Source organism: Spinacia oleracea, chromosome 6, assembly GCF_020520425.1.
Source record: "Spinacia oleracea cultivar Varoflay chromosome 6, BTI_SOV_V1, whole genome shotgun sequence".
Lineage (NCBI taxonomy): Eukaryota > Viridiplantae > Streptophyta > Magnoliopsida > Caryophyllales > Amaranthaceae > Spinacia > Spinacia oleracea.
Genome location: NC_079492.1, coordinates 76,993,396 through 77,010,651, shown reverse-complemented (window position 1 = coordinate 77,010,651; position 17,256 = coordinate 76,993,396). Strand labels below are relative to the sequence as shown.

Here is a 17,256-nt window from a genome sequence, read left to right as displayed (position 1 = left end):
AGTTGCCGAGCTAGTCCAAGGGACCTAACAACACGCGAGTTGCGTTGGATATCAGTACTGTGGTCTTGGTGTTTGCAGGGTTTTTCTCACCATACTTCACTGCATACGCTAGAGCTTTTCCAGGCGGCAAATCAGAATCCTTTTCAGGGACGGGAAGCCCGCTGTTCCTCAAACCAAACACATCTTCCCAATGGCCAGGTGTGATCGGCAACACATGCCCGTCACCACCTACCAGATAATTGTTGACTCCGTCCAATCTGGTCATCAACCAATAACAAAGCTGCCTCGGAAGCTTGGATATTTTCAACTTCAACAAGCCTCTAAACCCCATTTTTTGCACACAGGCTCTTCTAGAGTCATCAAATCCAGCAATGATCTTTGAGAAAGCATCAGCGCGGCATATAACACTCGGTTGCTACCAACATGCCATTAAGTAAGTCAGAACCTAACATAATATCTGCTACACAATCACATAATCATAATCTCAAGAATTAAATTACTATATACCTTGCGATCGCAATTAGCCCTTTGGGTAGCAACTACAACATCATGACACTTGGCATATTCACCCCTAGACATTGGATGTTGGGGGATTGGAACCTGATCAGAGGGTACAACAACATATTATTAAACATACTAGTTGATACTAATTTAATGAATATATATTAAAATAACAGTATAGATGTCAATCATACCCGCAGAAACACTCTCCTATTCTTGCCTCTCCTAGTCATTCCCTTATCTTTAAGAGGGAACTTTCCTTTTCTACGCTCTTTATCAACAATCTTACCAACCTTTTTCTTCAGCAACAACTTCTTCTTCACAGGCTTCCCCTGTTCTTCCTCGTCATCAGTATCCCCCCGACGCCTCTTCCTAATCACCTTCAAATGTTTCTTCCTCAACCCATGTTGTTCATCTTCTGGATAACCCCGCCTAAAATTTTGGCCTACATGCTTCGGATGCTTCTTCCCCACTCTACGGACATCAGCTTCTCCATCTTCCTCGTCATCCTCTTCATCATCATTTCCTTCATCCTCTACATCATTAGCTAAACGCCTGCTCTTAGCATACTTCCTACTGCGCTCTTTCATCTTCAACTTAGCACGAGCATCAACTTCAAGCTCATCATAAAACTCATCATCCTCCTCTACAACAACAGGACGCCTTCCTTTAGCATTACCCGTTTTCCTGCCCTGATTTTTCAACTTACACTTTACACCAACATCATTTTCCCCCTCATCCTCATCCTCATCTACATACTCTTCGGCGTCTTCTTCTTCGTCCTCTAATTCCTCACCCTCCTCTTCATATGGTGTATCTTCACTATCATCCCCTGATCCAACGAGATCTTCCTCGTACTCTTCATCATCTTCATCAATTTCCGGTTCCATATACTTCTTACGGTTACTAGTGCCGGGTACCTGGGGAGGTTTATCCTTAAAAACTCCATTCATTGCAAATTTCTGCTAATATACGAAAACAAATTCCATGATTATGTAATGCACAAACATATTCATGATTATTTAATGAAAAGACATATACAATATTAAGTAATACCAACCAAAATATTATATAGCTATCATAAAATTATATAAACAACACTTAACAACACTCACCCATTGCTTATTTGATCCGGTGTGACCCTTTTTGAATACCACCCTGAAATAACAAGGTGAATAAGAATCTGAATACCAAACTAACATTAACTTCAGGAAATTGAACTTTCATAACAAATCAAATAAATACGACACTGTTTGGTCAATGTTTGATCAATTTACGACACTGAATAAGAATAACAGAACAAATAGAAGCAATATTTGAGAAAAAACTCCCAATGTTTGGTCAATTTATATAACAATTCAATAGACAAGTAACCATGTTTTGGGATATTCATGACAAATAAAAAATTAATAAATATTTTAAGAACAATTTGAACAACATAAGAACAACATAAGACAAATGAAAAACATTTTTTGTACCTCGGGATTTATAATCAAATTTTTTAAAACCCACTTCACAAAATCCAAGATATCTAATTTATACGTATTATAACTATAAATCAGATAAAGATTATTGCATAAATTTTATACCTATTATAACTTCAATTTTAAATTGCATGCAAATTTCTAAACAAATAAATTCCATACTTTCTACATCCCATGAAATATTACAACTTGTATCAAAATTGCATAAACCAATCATAAATTATGACTTATGAATCATACTAAATCCAGAATTACAAACCCTAATTAGATTATTGTTCAAAAAAATCATAAATTTACACTAATTCGATATGAACCCTAGATTATAACAATAGAAAAATCTAACAAAATAACTATAGAAGATTATTCAATAAAGCTTAACTCTTTACCTGAGATGTCGCAAGTCACCAACTTCCTCCTTCTCGCAGAAAATAACTTCAACCTCCCCTTCAATTATATATTACGGGACGGCAATTAAGAAGTACGGCGGTTTAACGTCTGTGGGGAAGTTATAGAATGAGAGGCGGTTATGGAGGAAGAAGAAACGAGCGGGAGACGAAATGGCGGAACAACTGAAGAACAGAGAGCTTCCCAGGTAAGTTTTTAGGAGAGAGAGTGAAAATTATGGGTGTTAAAATTTAATTACAACATTTATTAAAATTTACAGTTGTAAAATAATTTCCCCAAATTAATTAAAAGGAAAAGAAATTAATTTTTTTGAAATTTGAAATTCAACCTGATTTTAGAGAGAGAACTAGTGTGTGGCCCGAGCGTTGCCCCGGTTTCTTACTTTTATTCGGGCTTATTTATTTTTTACATATGTGCACATATAGATGGAGTTTTCGTCGACATCAAATGACATCGAATTACGGTGGTGACAAAAGATTAGTGGCCGATCAACAACTTTCCCAAATATGAAACCCCACATTTGAAAATCAAAACAAAGTTGGATACTTTTCTTCAAAATTAGTTGTTTTATTACACCGTTTTTTGTTTTTTGTTTTTGAGGCTTAAGCTAGAAAAGTAATAACGGAACATTTATAAATTAAGTAATCATTATCTTTTTTTCCCTTTTTTTTTACATTCACTTTTGTTTAATGTATTATTTAACGTCAAAAGAATATATATGTTTATGTAGAAAGATATAACATAAGTTGTGGTTGGCTAAGATGGTAGGAAGTGTAACTTTTAACAAAGAGGTCTAGTGTTCAATCCCTGATAGGTATACGTGACACGTATACATTCTTAAGAACGCCTTTTAATATTTTTTTGTTGTAATGACATGTCATGATACTAATTAGTGGTGACGTGGCGTAATGAGGATAGGTATACGTGACACGTATACATTCTTAAGAACGCCTTTTAATCTATAACAATACTAAAAGAGAGGCCACTAAAACCAAAACTGCCACGTGGCGCTCTCACATTAAAAAAATTCCCGCCCATTTCCCTTCCCCTAATTAAATTAAATTTATTGTGTAATTAATTAATCTTAAAATACACTTAATCAGATTTGATTATTAAAATATCCTTACTATACGTTGAAGATTTGTGCATATTGAGAAAATATATACTTACTATACGTTAATTAACTATATTGCATATCAAAGATTTTATGTTTACAAATTTGTACGTATAATTGGCCTTGATTATATCAGGGAGGTTTAAAAAGATTCCTTTCCCTAATGCGTAGGGATATATTCCTCAAAGATTTGTTTAATTTCCCTAATTACGGATATCGAAACACTAACAAAAGTATACGTATTAGCAAAAGTATACTAAATCATTTCTTTCCCTAATTCTTAGGTATAGATTCTTCAAAGATTTGTGCAATACTAAACACTTGCCGTGCAATATGTATACTAAATAATTCCTTTCCCTAATTCTATAGTATATATTCTCCTCAAAGATTTGTGCTAAAACTAAACACTTGCCGTGCAATAGTCATAGATTGACATATATAAGAACGATTTATACCGCATATATCAATAGTCCATCAGTATATAAGTCATCAAAGACACAATATAACCATACATTCAAAAATTATCAAATACATACTTAATAGGTTATAGATGGCTCATTCAATAACTATGCTTAGTGATATAACTCCGCTTAAGGAGAACTGGAAAATAAAGGTTAGAATTCTATGGCTTTGGGAGAAACCAGATTACTACAAAAAACTGAAATTAAGGCTATCAAAATGGTCTTGATTGATGAAAAGGTACTTTTAATTATTTCGTATATGACAAAGTATCTTTGTTGTAGGTTTTTCATGTTGTTTATTATCATTCTCATAGTCTTTTTTTTTTGTCACATGGGTCTAAAATTCAAGCCATCATAAAAAAATCTCTCATGGATAAATTTAAAAATCTTATGTAAGTAGGATCTTCGCGAATTATTGCTAATTTTGGAGTAGAGTCAAATTTGGGAAAACATAGGCCAACTATCCATACCTACAGAATTAATTTCTTTTACAAGACTATAGTTAAGGAATGTGGAGATGATAAACTCCCCTTATATGGTTTGGAACTTGTCTCTTTTGACAAAATACTTCAGAATGAAATTGATGATGCGATTTTAGTTGGTATGATTTTCGGCTTATTTATTTTGCATATATAGTTCATTCGATTTGATTATTTAATAGTCACATTTATATGTTTACAGATGTAATTGGAGAAGTAACCGGCATTGGTGATATCGTAGATAAATCAACAACCAACACCCCAAACTGGTTTTTGCCACTTGAAATTGAAGATACGAAGTAAAGAATTTAATTACCCTAATTTTTCAAATTAATAATTGTATATTATATGTATATTTTTATATGGCATACTTTAATCTTTTCTTTTCTTTGGTAGCAATAACACATTAAAATGCGCATTATGGGGAAAATATGCTCAACATATGGTTTCCTATAAACAAAATGAAAGTCATAATGGACGCATTATCGTTGTTATTCAATTTGCTCAAATCAAGGTTTTCAAAGGTAATAAAAGTTATAGCGGAGTACACTTTCTTTATTAACCATACTGCATATTATAATTATGTCGTGTTTATATTACAATAATGTATTTGATGTAGGTGAAGTATCAATTTCAAATTCGCTTTCTGCAACTAAAATACTGGTCAATGAAGACATACCCGAAATGAATGAATTCAGGAAAAGGTATTTTTTAGGACATAAACATATTCTTAAGAGTTATAAACATATTTTAACGCATACTGAATTGTTATTTTTTTTGTTTATAGTATTGTGGATGGGGATTGTCAATCATCAAGACTAACTCACTTGTCAAGTCAAAGTTCACATTCCATATCTGATGAGTTCTTAGTATTGTCCGAACGTATACGGTTAGATGAGATATGCAAAAAAAATGAGGTAATGATAGTGATACCCGTATCAGATTCCTACACAAATTAGTGATTGATAAATATCAATAATATACCATTGTAAAAAACTTTTGCAGGAATGTTATTGCGTGGTACTTGCGTACATTATTTCTATAGAAAATGAAACCAAATGGTATTATAATTCATGTAAACTTTGTAACAAGAAAGTTGACTATGAAGGAGGTGGAACATTTTGGTGCTCAAAGTGTGATTCACATGTTAAATCTGCACCACCAAGGTATCTTTTTAATATCAAAAATTATTGTGTAATTATTTTTGTACGAGTTACAAGTTATTTTATTATTTAACAAATAACGATTGATGTTTATCAGGTACAAGGTCACTGTAACAGTGGAAGATGACAATGGATTTGCAACCTTTATCATTTTTGATCGAGAGATTTTTCAAATACTTCAAATATCAGCAGTGGATTTAAAGAATAAGTCGCACAAGGTAATTTATTTACCTATTTTAAAATAAGATATGTTTTGGTTAAGATATTGTTTTATTTTGGTAGCATCTTAATTATCTCGTACATTTAAATAAATTACTATTCAAGTACCAATTCACCATCATATTTTACTAACATATGCTTACATTGTATATTTGTTTTTAGGATGATAAAAGTGAATCAATTCCCGAAGAACTCAATATGCTCTTAAATAAGAGATTTTTGTTTAAAATTCAAATTTCTAAGTACAATCTTGAACAAAACTGGGAAAAATACACTGTGCTTAAAATTAGTGACGATGAGCAATTGATCAACCAATTTATGGATGTCAATCCTAATGTGGAGGTAATTACTACAACTAACAAAATCTTAATATATTGTTATAGATTTGATTTTAATATACCTATGTTTTGCCAGGAACATGATGTGGAGGTTGTATCTTCAAATGAATCAATTAAAACTCCACCGGAGAAGGAAACTGTAAGTTAAAAAAGTTATGAAATTCTTTTACTACACTAAATGGGAAATATGTGAAATAAATTGTGACCTTTTATACATAAAATGTTGTAGGACCTTTCCTCAAGTATAGTTATAGATGAAGCCTCAGAAGGAAACTTTATTACTCCATCAAAAAGACCTATTGAGGATGCAATAACTTGTGGGATCGATGAAGGAACAAGTTCGGCGCAACACTCCACCAACAAAAGGAAGGCTGTGATAAAAATTGAAAAGGAAGACAAAGGCAACAAAGAGTAGAAGATTATTAAGCCGTATTATTAATGGGGCTAAACTAAACAGTGTTTACCTCGATCGTTGTTTTGACAACATTGATTTTTTTTAACATATAGTTTGGATTTTAAGAGTTTTTATTTATTTATTGTCAATTTTGAAGGGATTGGATTTTGAGATTTTATGTTTTTATTAATTATACACTTGCTATAATATAAGATTTGAAGGCGTTAGTTTATTTTTATTTGGTATCTAAGATCTCAAGATTAAGTACAATCGTATTTTTCCTTGCAAAACTCGGAACTCCGCTATAAGTTAATAGCGGACATGTATTTAGTAACCCTTTTATGGTAATTAGATTTTTATGAATGCGTCAATGTAGTAATAGGTTAATGAAAAGTTGTAATATACAATGTAAAGCAGACGAAAATGCAAAATGAAAATTAGAAGTTCCTTGTCAGTGGCAAATGTACGTTTTTTATGCACGACACATTTGAGATTTCCAAAATCCCAAATGCGCTATGCACGACTTTCTACTTAGTATTGTAGCCATGCACGACTTTAATTGTGATTTTGGAAGGTCATTTTTTTTACAGCAAATTTATTATGAAAAGTCGTGCATAGCACATATATTACCATATTGAGAATATACGACAAATTACAAATTTTCAGAAATTTAGGTTGTATACCATAGTTAGCATTTTAGGTTATATACGGAAGATTACCATGGTGAGCATGTTAAGTTATAATTTGTCGTATTACAAATTTATGAGAATATAACAATATTAAGAATATAAACTTATTACGGCATTTTACAAATTTTGATAATACACTAATGGACTATTCAAATTAAATATTCGTATGCGTAGTATACGCGAATTATAAACTTATTACGGAATTTTACAAATTTGTAGAATATACTAATAAACTATTCAAATGAAATATTCATATACGTAGTATTTGTATACGTAGTATATGCGAATGATAACGTATTAGCAATAAAGAAGAAGAAACTAGAATCATATATATTCTCAATATTAAATGAACTTTATATGCAAATTAGTATATACTCTCGATATTAAATTAATTATATATGCGAATATATACGTTTACTTTCACTATATACGAATTTTAGAGTAGTTTAATTCGGTTGACATATATGCACAATATGGTTAATGTTGTCTAATACAAAATTTGTGAATGTACTGATATCTTGACAAACTAAATATCCTTAATTCCTTATATATGAGAATTAGCATATATAAGACTATTGATGCGTGCAATTTCAGAATAATTAGGAAACATGTTCATTAAATCTTCAAAAAGATCTAAGGTGATAGGATGCCATAGGTTATTTGACTTTTATGGTATGTTTATATTTGGTTATAATTTGAGTTAGGAAATAATATCTCTATTCATAACAGCTGGCAACATGTTTGGGTAAAAATTAATTGAAAACGGTCCTACAAAATTACACTTTTAAAACCTTCCTGATATGATCAAGGCCAATTATACGTACAAATTACACTTTTAAAACCTTCATGATATGCAAGGCCATTCATAAAGGCGCAATGCTCTAATATGATCAATTCCGATTGTCCCCCATCCATCAACTAATAAAAAAACAGATTCATCAATGGATCCAAATTTTACGTCGTTGGCAAGGCTCAAGAGAAAAGCTATTATCACAAGTAAACGTCGTAAAATAGAAACAGAACATCAAGGTAATATGTCCTTTCCAGCTTGTACTTGAATGAAATAACTCTTTTATAACACGATTTACCAAATAATTAAACAAGAACAATAAAAATATCAGGTACTATGGAGAAAACACAAGGAACTCGCGTGCCTTCAGAAAATGTAAGAAGCGTTGGTCAAAGGAAACCCCTGCTAGACATTTCAAATGGTAATATCACTCCTATTTGGTTTCTAAATTATCATATCTTGCATATACGGCATTTGATTTGTTTATAAAATTTGTGCAAATAATAAGTTGAAAATAACAAGTGATGTAATAATATGCTGAAAGTAAATTGCTTGTGACTAAATAAAAAAAGAATCACACCATTGTTTGCTAATTAAAGAAACACTTCTGTGTGACACGCCACTAACTAAAGGAGGCGTATGTAATAACAGGTTAGGACTGTTTCAGTATAGTTATCAGCCCCATAACTATACTTAACATGTAAGGCTTGACATGACGTGTTTGAATTTTGTCCTTCCCTATAAACAAGATCAGTTAAAGACGAAGCCAACATAAGATTTTAGCCCAATAATTAGAGCAATCAGGCCATTTCCTCAAAGATTTGTGCAATACTAAACACTTGACATATATAAGTATGTTTTATACCGTATATATCAATAGTCCATCAGTATATATCAAATGGTAATATTGAAACATCCCACAACACTGTACAACCATAAATCAGATAAGGAAAACCAATCATCAATTTAGTAAGCCCATAATTTAAAGCCAATAAAAGTTTTGCTCACTCACTCGCTTTCTTTCTTACCTTCTCTAGTTTTTGCTATTAACTCAACTCCACCCCCAAAACCAAAATCAAAACCCACTAATTTCTTCATCAAATTTCCTTCATATTTCTCAGATCAACTTACAGCTTAGCTCTTGATTCTTATCAAATTCAACTGGGTATATCTTATTTTCACTTTTAATTCCTTTTTTTTACTTCAATTTCCCCCCTTTTTGAGCTTAAGTGTGACTGATCTGAAGCAATTTTTCTCTTATTTCTGTAATTATGCATTAATTTGATGTGGGGAACTACTTGTGTTTGATTATTTAAGCTTAATTTTGTGTTTTTCATTCCTATCCCTATCTCTTTTAAATAACAGGTTAGGACTGTTTCAGTATAGTTATCAGCCCCCTAATTTATTTATTAGTACTGCTAAACACCCCCCTAACAAGGCACTTACATGTTAAAATATATATAAACATTATAAATTGAGAGCTGCAATGTAATTGTCAAGAAACGACAACACAAAATATCAGAGCAAAATTCATATGCCTACTTCTCAACGTGTCAATTTTATATTGCATTAACACAAGCTTTTGATGCAAAGCTTTCCGATGTGCTCAACCTATGCTTAAGTGTAAATCATCTGCTGCTTAATTTATAATTAAGATAGATATCCTATACGAGCAGTAAACTATACCTTGACCAGTTGCTGATATTTGAAGCAAAATACCTCTTCTAGCCTTGCAAGTCCGTCCAACACATTGACAATGCAGATGCTGCATCAATATCACCCATGCATTACGCTCCACTGAGGCCTTCATTTAGGAAGCAACAAATTTATTAAAAGAAGAAAACAGGGTTAAGAAACCGAGGGAAAAGAATAAGACATAAAGAACTACCTCAGAAAAGAATGTTGAGACTTCAGTGAAATATATAAAATTTAATATTGCTCTGCACCCTATTTTTAAAAATGTTGCATTTGAATACAACAATTTGTGGAATGAACATAGATGTGAAATTCATAGTAAATTGCAAATATTCTTGAAATATAATTAGTGTGTTTGACATTCCCTACCCTTGACGGTGAATTTCTTGATGAAGCAAACTTTGCTCACAACCAAGTTCAAAGACAAGATGCAGCCATACTGCCTCAAATCGGGCAATTTAAAAAACGACTGGGATCGGGGAATCAAGTAATAGAAAAGGGGAGAATTATCAAGACTACAAACACAATTCCGATTTCAACTTCAGGTAATGTAACTGAATTTTATTAAGGGTCTTAATTTTAAGATATATGCTAATTGGTATTGGTAAAAAAAAAACAGGGGAAAGTAGCTCCGTTGTTGAGATGGAAACAAATCAGATTGATACCGAAGAACTTCAAGGTATAGTATTACAAGGCATGATGACAATTATTGAGCTTTGGTAACTGTGTGCTTATTTCATTATAATTGAGAATATTACGATTGATATACCTTTATAAAAACCTCCTGACTCCTAGGCCTTATTCTTTTAATTTTTATGCACAGGTGAACATGGTATGTGTGGTGCTTCATTCAAAGGTACTTGCAACCAACTTATTTGTATTTTATTACAGATTATATAAAATAATATCTAAACATAAATTTTGCTTGTATCAGAATACTGGGACATCGGAGATCCGATATACACATGTAAATTTTGTGGTGCAATGTTGTGGTACGAAGAAAGACTTGAGAAACGGAAAAATTCTAAAAACCCAAAATTCTCATTGTGTTGTATGCAAGGGAAAGTCCAACTACCTTTGCTGAAAGAACCACCACAACCTCTTCGTAGACTTTTGAAGAATGAGGACAGTAAAAGCAAGCATTTTTTGGAGAATATACGAGCATATAACATGATGCTTGCATTTACGTCAATGGGAGGAAAGATTGACATAACAGTGAATCAAGGGAGTGGACCTTATGTATTCAGATTGCAAGGACAAAATTATCATAAGATACGAAGTCTGTTACCAAATTCCGAATCTTCCCCAAAGTTTGCTCAACTCTACATATATGACACTGAAAATGAGGTTGCGAATAGAAAGCGTGCTATGAGGTTGTTATACTTATTCTTTCATTTAAATTTAGATTATTGATTTAATCCTAATCTTATCATAACTTTTACTCCTACTTTATTGCATGTCCATCAAGAAACTCTGAGGACTTTGATGATGCAATTATCCATGACTTGAATACAATGCTTGATCAACACAACCCTATAGCTCAATCTTTCAGAATGGCAAGGGATCGTTTTAGTTCGTGCCATTCTAAGAATGTGAAGTTAAGACTCATTGGGAAAAGGGGTACTGATGGGAGGACATACAACCTCCCAAGTGCATCTGAAGTGGCAACACTTATCGTGGGAGATGTTGGAAATTCAGCCGATAGGGATATTGTTGTTGAAACACAATCGGGATTGCTACAACGCATTAATGAGCTTCACCCTTCTTACCTTTCTATGCAATACCCATTGTTGTTTCCATATGGTGAGGATGGTTACAGGGCTGATATTCCAGTAAGGGACAGTACTGGGAGAAAAAGAGTTAAAATAAGTATGAGAGAGTATTTTGCATTTAGGATATAAGACAGGCTTAATGAAGCTGCAACATTGTTGATGTCTAGGAAGTTATTTCAACAATTTTTGGTTGATGTATACACAATGATTGAGGCTGAAATACTGAACTACCTTCGAACACATCAAAAGCAATTAAGGGCAGAGTTGTACAAGAATCTTGCAGATGCAATAGTAAGAGGATACACAGATCCATCATCAACAGGAAAACGGATAGTCTTGCCTTCGTCATTTACATGTGGCGCAAGATATATGATGCAGAATTATCAGGATGCCATGGCTATTTGCAAGTGGTATGGATACCCAAATTTGTTTATCACATTCACTTGCAATCCAAAGTGGCCAGAAATCACTAGGTTTATACAAAAGAAAGGCCTCAAACCTGAGGATAGACCTGACATCGTTTGTAGAGTTTTCAAGATGAAACTAGATGGGCTTATACGTGATCTCAAAGTGAATGAGATGTTTGGAAAAGTTAATGCATGTAAGTTTTTCAGTATCCCTACCACTATGTCCCTTATTTAGCATGTCGTATAACACTTATTTAACTCTTATTTAAATTAGTAAAGATATTTATGTCCATTTTTGTTTTATACTGTAAACATATAAAATAATCTGCCTAATTTTTTTACAGTGGTCTATACCGTGGAGTTCCAAAAGCGTGGATTACCTCATGCTCATATCCTTCTGTTTTTGCACCCTGATAATAAGATTTCTACGACAGATGATATTGATAGAGTTATATGTGCCGAAATTCCTGATCCGGAAGAGAGTCCTGAACTCTATGAAATTTTGGGAGATTGTATGATGCATGGTCCTTGCGGTGCTCTGAATAAAAGTTCACCATGTATGAAAGAGGGAAGGTGCTCTAAACATTATCCGATGGAGTTCACCGAAGACACAAGTTTTGATAAAGAAGGGTATGCGCTTTATAGAAGAAGGGACAATGGTAGATTTATTGAAAAGAATGGAATAAAGCTAGACAATAGATATGTTGTTCCTTATAACCAGACTCTTCTCCTAAAATACCGTGCTCACATCAATATCGAATTTTGCAATCAACACAAGGCAATCAAGTACTTATTTAAATACATAAATAAGGGGAATGATCGTGTCACTGCTGCCCTTTCACAAGCTGGAGAGACTTGTGACAACACTGATGAAATAAAATCATACTATGATTGCAGGTATATAATAATATCTACTTTTGAAAATGATATTATATTTTTCTGGAGTTATATCAATAACTGATCATAAACTTATATATCAGGTATATTTCACCGTGTGAAGCAGTATGGAGAATTTTTGGGTTCGACTTGCATTATAGATTTCCTCCGATTCAAAGACTAAGCTTTCATCTACCAAATGAGCAAAATGTAGTATTTCAAGATGATGATCCAATAGACTCTGTCATGAATAAGCCTTTGATTGAGAAATCAATGTTCTTAGCATGGATGGATTATAATAAGAACAACGAAGATGGTAGGCACCTCACTTATTCCGAGTTTCCAACAGAGTTTGTATGGTCAACAGATGACAAAGAATGGAGCAAGAGAAAGCTAGAAGGAAGGTTTTCCCTTGGGAGAATCTATCATGTGCCCCCAGGTAGTGGTGAAAGATATTATTTAAGAGTTTTATTGAATCATGTGAGAGGAGCAACGTGTTATGAAGATATTAGAACAATAAATGGAGTTTTGCATTCTTCATTCAAAGAAGCTTGCTATGCCCTAGGATTGTTAGACGACGATAAAGAATACGTTGATGGCATCAAAGAAGCAAGCTTTTGGGGATCTGCACACTACCTCAGAAACCTTTTTTCAATGCTTCTATTGTCTGATAGTCTATCAAGACCAGAATATGTGTGGGAATCGACATGGCATCTACTATCAGATGATATTATCCACACACAACGACACATTATGCACATTGATGGTAATCAACTTGGTTTTTTTTCACAGCCTGCTTAACATTTTAACTATCGTCGATTCTTTTTGTGTTGAATTCTAATATTCAGAATGTGATGAATCGTTTTCTATTATGCTAACATTCAGAATGTGTTGAATTCTAACATTTTCATTTTGTGTTGAATGAAAAATATTCAGAATGTGTTGAATTTAATGGGTATTACATAATATTGTTATGCATGATTATTTACCTTAGCTTATAACTATATATTAAATGCATAACTAATATTTTGTTGTTAATGTACAGATTTACAACTGACTGACGATCAGTTGAAGAATTATACTCTTTGTGAAATCCAAAAGATTTTACAACGTAATGGTGGTACACTTCGCAAATATCCTACGCTACCTTTTCCAGATGATATGGTCATGTCAGAAGGACGAAACAAGTTGATTCAAGAAGAACTTCAATATGATAGACAAGCCTTGCATGTGGAGCATGAGAGACTTTTTTCAAGTTTTACTGATGAACAAAAAGAGATATATGAGAAAATTATGGATGCAGTTTCAAGAGATGAAGGAGGTATTTTTTTCATATATGGATACGGAGGGACAGGAAAAACTTTCATTTGGAGAACTCTATGTGCAGCTATTCGGTCTAAGGGAGAAATTGTGCTTCCTGTTGCTTCAAGTGGAATTGCATCACTTCTCCTTCCGAAAGGAAGGACTGCACATTCTAGGTTTAAAATACCTTTGGATGTAACAGAAGATTCCACTTGTAATATCAGACCAGATAGTGATTTAGCCGAGCTTTTGAAGAAGACAAAGCTTATCATTTGGGACGAAGCTCCTATGATGAACAGATTTTGCTTTGAAGCTTTAGATAGAAGCTTAAGGGATGTTCTAAGACCCACGGAGAAACCGTTTGGAGGAAAAGTAGTTGTCTTTGGAGGAGACTTCAGACAAATCCTTCCTGTTATCCCAAAAGGAAGTAGACAAGACATTGTTTTTGCCACAATAAATTCATCTTATTTGTGGAATCATTGTGAGGTTCTTAAACTGACAAGGAACATGAGGCTACAAGTAGGGAGGTCAGATTCGAGCAATAATGATATAAAGGAATTCTCAGAGTGGATATTAAAAGTTGGAGATGGTAAAGAAGGAGAGCCAAATGATGGGGAAGGAACTATAGTAATCCCTGATGAAAATCTAATACAGGAAACAAATGATCCAGTTGAGGCTATTGTAGAAAGTACTTATCCATCTTTACTTGAAAATTTATGGGATCCAAAATACTTTCAAGAAAGAGCAATTTTAGCACCAACTCATGATAACGTACACATTATCAATGATTATTTGTTATCTTTAATTCCCGGTGAAGAGAAAATGTACTTGAGTTCTGACAGCATATGTAAGGCAGATACAAACATGGGAATTGAAGATCTTTATCCACCTGAGTTCCTGAATACAATTAGATGCTCTGGGGTACCGAATCACGTAATCAAATTAAAGATCGGTGTTCCCGTCATGCTTCTCAGAAACATAGACCAATCATCTAGCTTATGCAATGGTACTAGATTGGTAATCACTCAGCTAGGAAAACATGTTGTTGAAGCTAAAATTATTTCAGGTAGCAATGTAGGGCATAAGGTGTTCATTCCACGAATGACCTTAAGCCCATCAGACACCACCAGCTTGCCGATTAAACTTCAACGAAGACAGTTTCCGTTGGTTGTTTGCTTTGCTATGACGATAAATAAAAGCCAAGGCCAATCACTTTCACATGTTGGTTTATACCTTCCAAGACCGGTCTTTAGTCATGGACAACTCTACGTTGCAATTTCTAGAGTGACAAGCAAAAAAGGATTGAGAATTTTAATATCTGACAAGGACGGTGGACTTTCTAATACTACAAACAATGTAGTATACAAAGAGGTCTTTCAGAACTTGCCATGAAGAGGTATTTTATGATACAATTTGTTATTTAATTCATTGCTTTAATTCTTTTATATTTTAGTGTTACATATCTCCAATTCTTAACTACAACTTTTTTTCGCATCTATTTTCATGCAGTGGCAGCCGGAGCTAAGTGTGTTTGATAACAAGAAACTTGGTGTTTTATCGGACTATAAGTTTACTAATAAATTTTGTGATGATACAAACAATTCTTTACATGTTATGCGTACAATTCAAAGAGGGGTTCTTACCATCTTGTAAGTTTGATGTTCCATTGTTTGCAGACGCAGCTTCTACTCACTATTTTGACCAGAAAGTCCATTTATATCTCTCTGTAAACATTAACCAATGTTGGCATGAGAGGAAACAAAAGAGCATCAATTTAAAAGAAAAATAGGTAATTTGATTACTGTTAAAAGAAAAAAGCGTTGCGGCCAAGACACTTATCATTTTTGTTCCAACATAGTGAATCAAACTTCCGAATCTCCATATATCCAAAAATCGAAATCTACAGACACCATGCTATTTTGTTGCTGCAGATTGCCCAAAATTAAGGGGGGGGGGGGGGGGGGGGGGGAATCAGTTTTTTCCAAACATATTGAAATTTTGGGAATTACCATAGCATAACAGCTACTACATTTAACTCAAATCAAACATACTAATGTAAAAGAAAAATCAGAAAAGTTAAAATAGAATTACCTGAAACAACAACAATCATCATTATCAGTTATGAGTATACAAATTTGATGAAAGACCTCTTGTTTGTTAATCGTCCAATTATAGATCATTCAGATTTGGGCGGTTGTTTCTTCTCTTGATTACGATAATCAAGAAGGAAATGGTACTCCGTAGTACCGATGATCTAAGTAGGAGTCGAAATTATCTTCTGGAATTCGGCAAAATTATAGATCTGGAGATTTTTGTTTTTTTAGAGAAAATAGTACTCCATAGTAGCAATGATCGAAGTTGGTAATTTCTTGGTGTATTGGCGATACTAACAATGTTCTCACTTTGAGAACTTCTGACCATTTGTTTTCCTTTTGTTTTGTTTGTTTCGTTTTTTCTTTCTCTTTTTTTATTTTTTTTTTATTTTTTTATTTTTAAATTCAATATATAATTGCACCGAATTAAGCTACTTTAATTTTGTGATAAATATCTAACTTGGTCAATTTTCCCTTTGGATCTTTTCTTAACAACATACGCCTATTTTACTATGTGTTGTTCATTCTTTAGAGTTGTATCACTATAGGAAAATTTGGATTTAATCATAAACACGCATATAACTTTCGGCTTTATGCTGACTTAAGGTCTTTAGGCAATAGAATAATCGTTTATAGACGTATACAGGACGTGAGATCGAACAAATATAAAACATAATTGTCCCATGCTTTATCATTTTCATATACGAAGTATCAAGTACTTCAAACACACATGTATTACCTAAAATATAAAAATAAAACATATACATAATTTGGGATACGAAAAAAAAATTATAGTAAATATGGTCTTTAAATAGTAAAATGTGTAATGTATTGTAAAGAGTCATAAAAACCGGAGTATAATTTGTTAATTAATTACTCCGTATGATTTGCAAAATCAAAACTTTTACCATCACTACATTAAATGATTTTAGTTAAAATACCAATACAAATTTTATAAAACCGTGCAATTGCACGGGTTCTATACTAGTATATTAGTATAGATGAGAAATAAAAAGGAAAAAGAAATTGAAAGTGGGCCAAACACCTTCATACCCTTGCATTTAATGATATACC

At 33.0% G+C, this 17,256-nt stretch overlaps 2 protein-coding genes, 1 long non-coding RNA gene and 1 pseudogene across 9 annotated transcripts; 3 read left to right on the top strand and 1 right to left on the bottom strand.

The window, feature by feature from the left end:
• Positions 1–10: 10 nt before the first annotated feature.
• Positions 11–16,545, bottom strand: LOC110780370 (FK506-binding protein 3). Of its 7 annotated transcripts, none has more exons than XM_056830575.1 (8): positions 16,181–16,544; positions 15,733–15,813; positions 9,724–9,841; positions 2,372–2,554; positions 1,617–1,659; positions 696–1,466; positions 508–600; positions 11–415 (listed from the first exon to the last, which is right to left on the bottom strand). In XM_056830575.1, exons 6-8 carry the CDS (start codon positions 1,452–1,454, stop codon positions 11–13), a joined length of 1,257 nt encoding a protein of 418 aa, XP_056686553.1. In that variant the 5' UTR covers positions 1,455–1,466; positions 1,617–1,659; positions 2,372–2,554; positions 9,724–9,841; positions 15,733–15,813; positions 16,181–16,544. The 7 variants fall into 7 exon arrangements, 6 of the variants coding, with proteins under 6 accessions (XP_056686553.1, XP_056686552.1, XP_056686555.1 ...); XM_056830574.1 differs by having other exon boundaries at positions 696–1,463; positions 16,181–16,543; XM_056830577.1 differs by having other exon boundaries at positions 696–1,421; positions 16,181–16,542.
• On the top strand, positions 4,621–6,713 carry LOC110786342 (replication protein A 70 kDa DNA-binding subunit B). Its single transcript, XM_056830580.1, has 9 exons — positions 4,621–4,743; positions 4,841–4,968; positions 5,064–5,148; positions 5,232–5,361; positions 5,450–5,610; positions 5,705–5,825; positions 5,989–6,168; positions 6,241–6,303; positions 6,394–6,713. Exons 1-9 carry the CDS (start codon positions 4,637–4,639, stop codon positions 6,577–6,579), a joined length of 1,161 nt encoding a protein of 386 aa, XP_056686558.1. The 5' UTR covers positions 4,621–4,636; the 3' UTR covers positions 6,580–6,713.
• On the top strand, positions 10,145–10,804 carry LOC130462411 (uncharacterized). Its single transcript, XR_008922544.1, has 4 exons — positions 10,145–10,277; positions 10,352–10,411; positions 10,556–10,588; positions 10,667–10,804. It is a non-coding gene; the product is annotated as an uncharacterized lncRNA (long non-coding RNA).
• LOC110786351 (uncharacterized) lies at positions 10,970–15,729 on the top strand (annotated as a pseudogene).
• Positions 16,546–17,256: the final 711 nt, after the last annotated feature.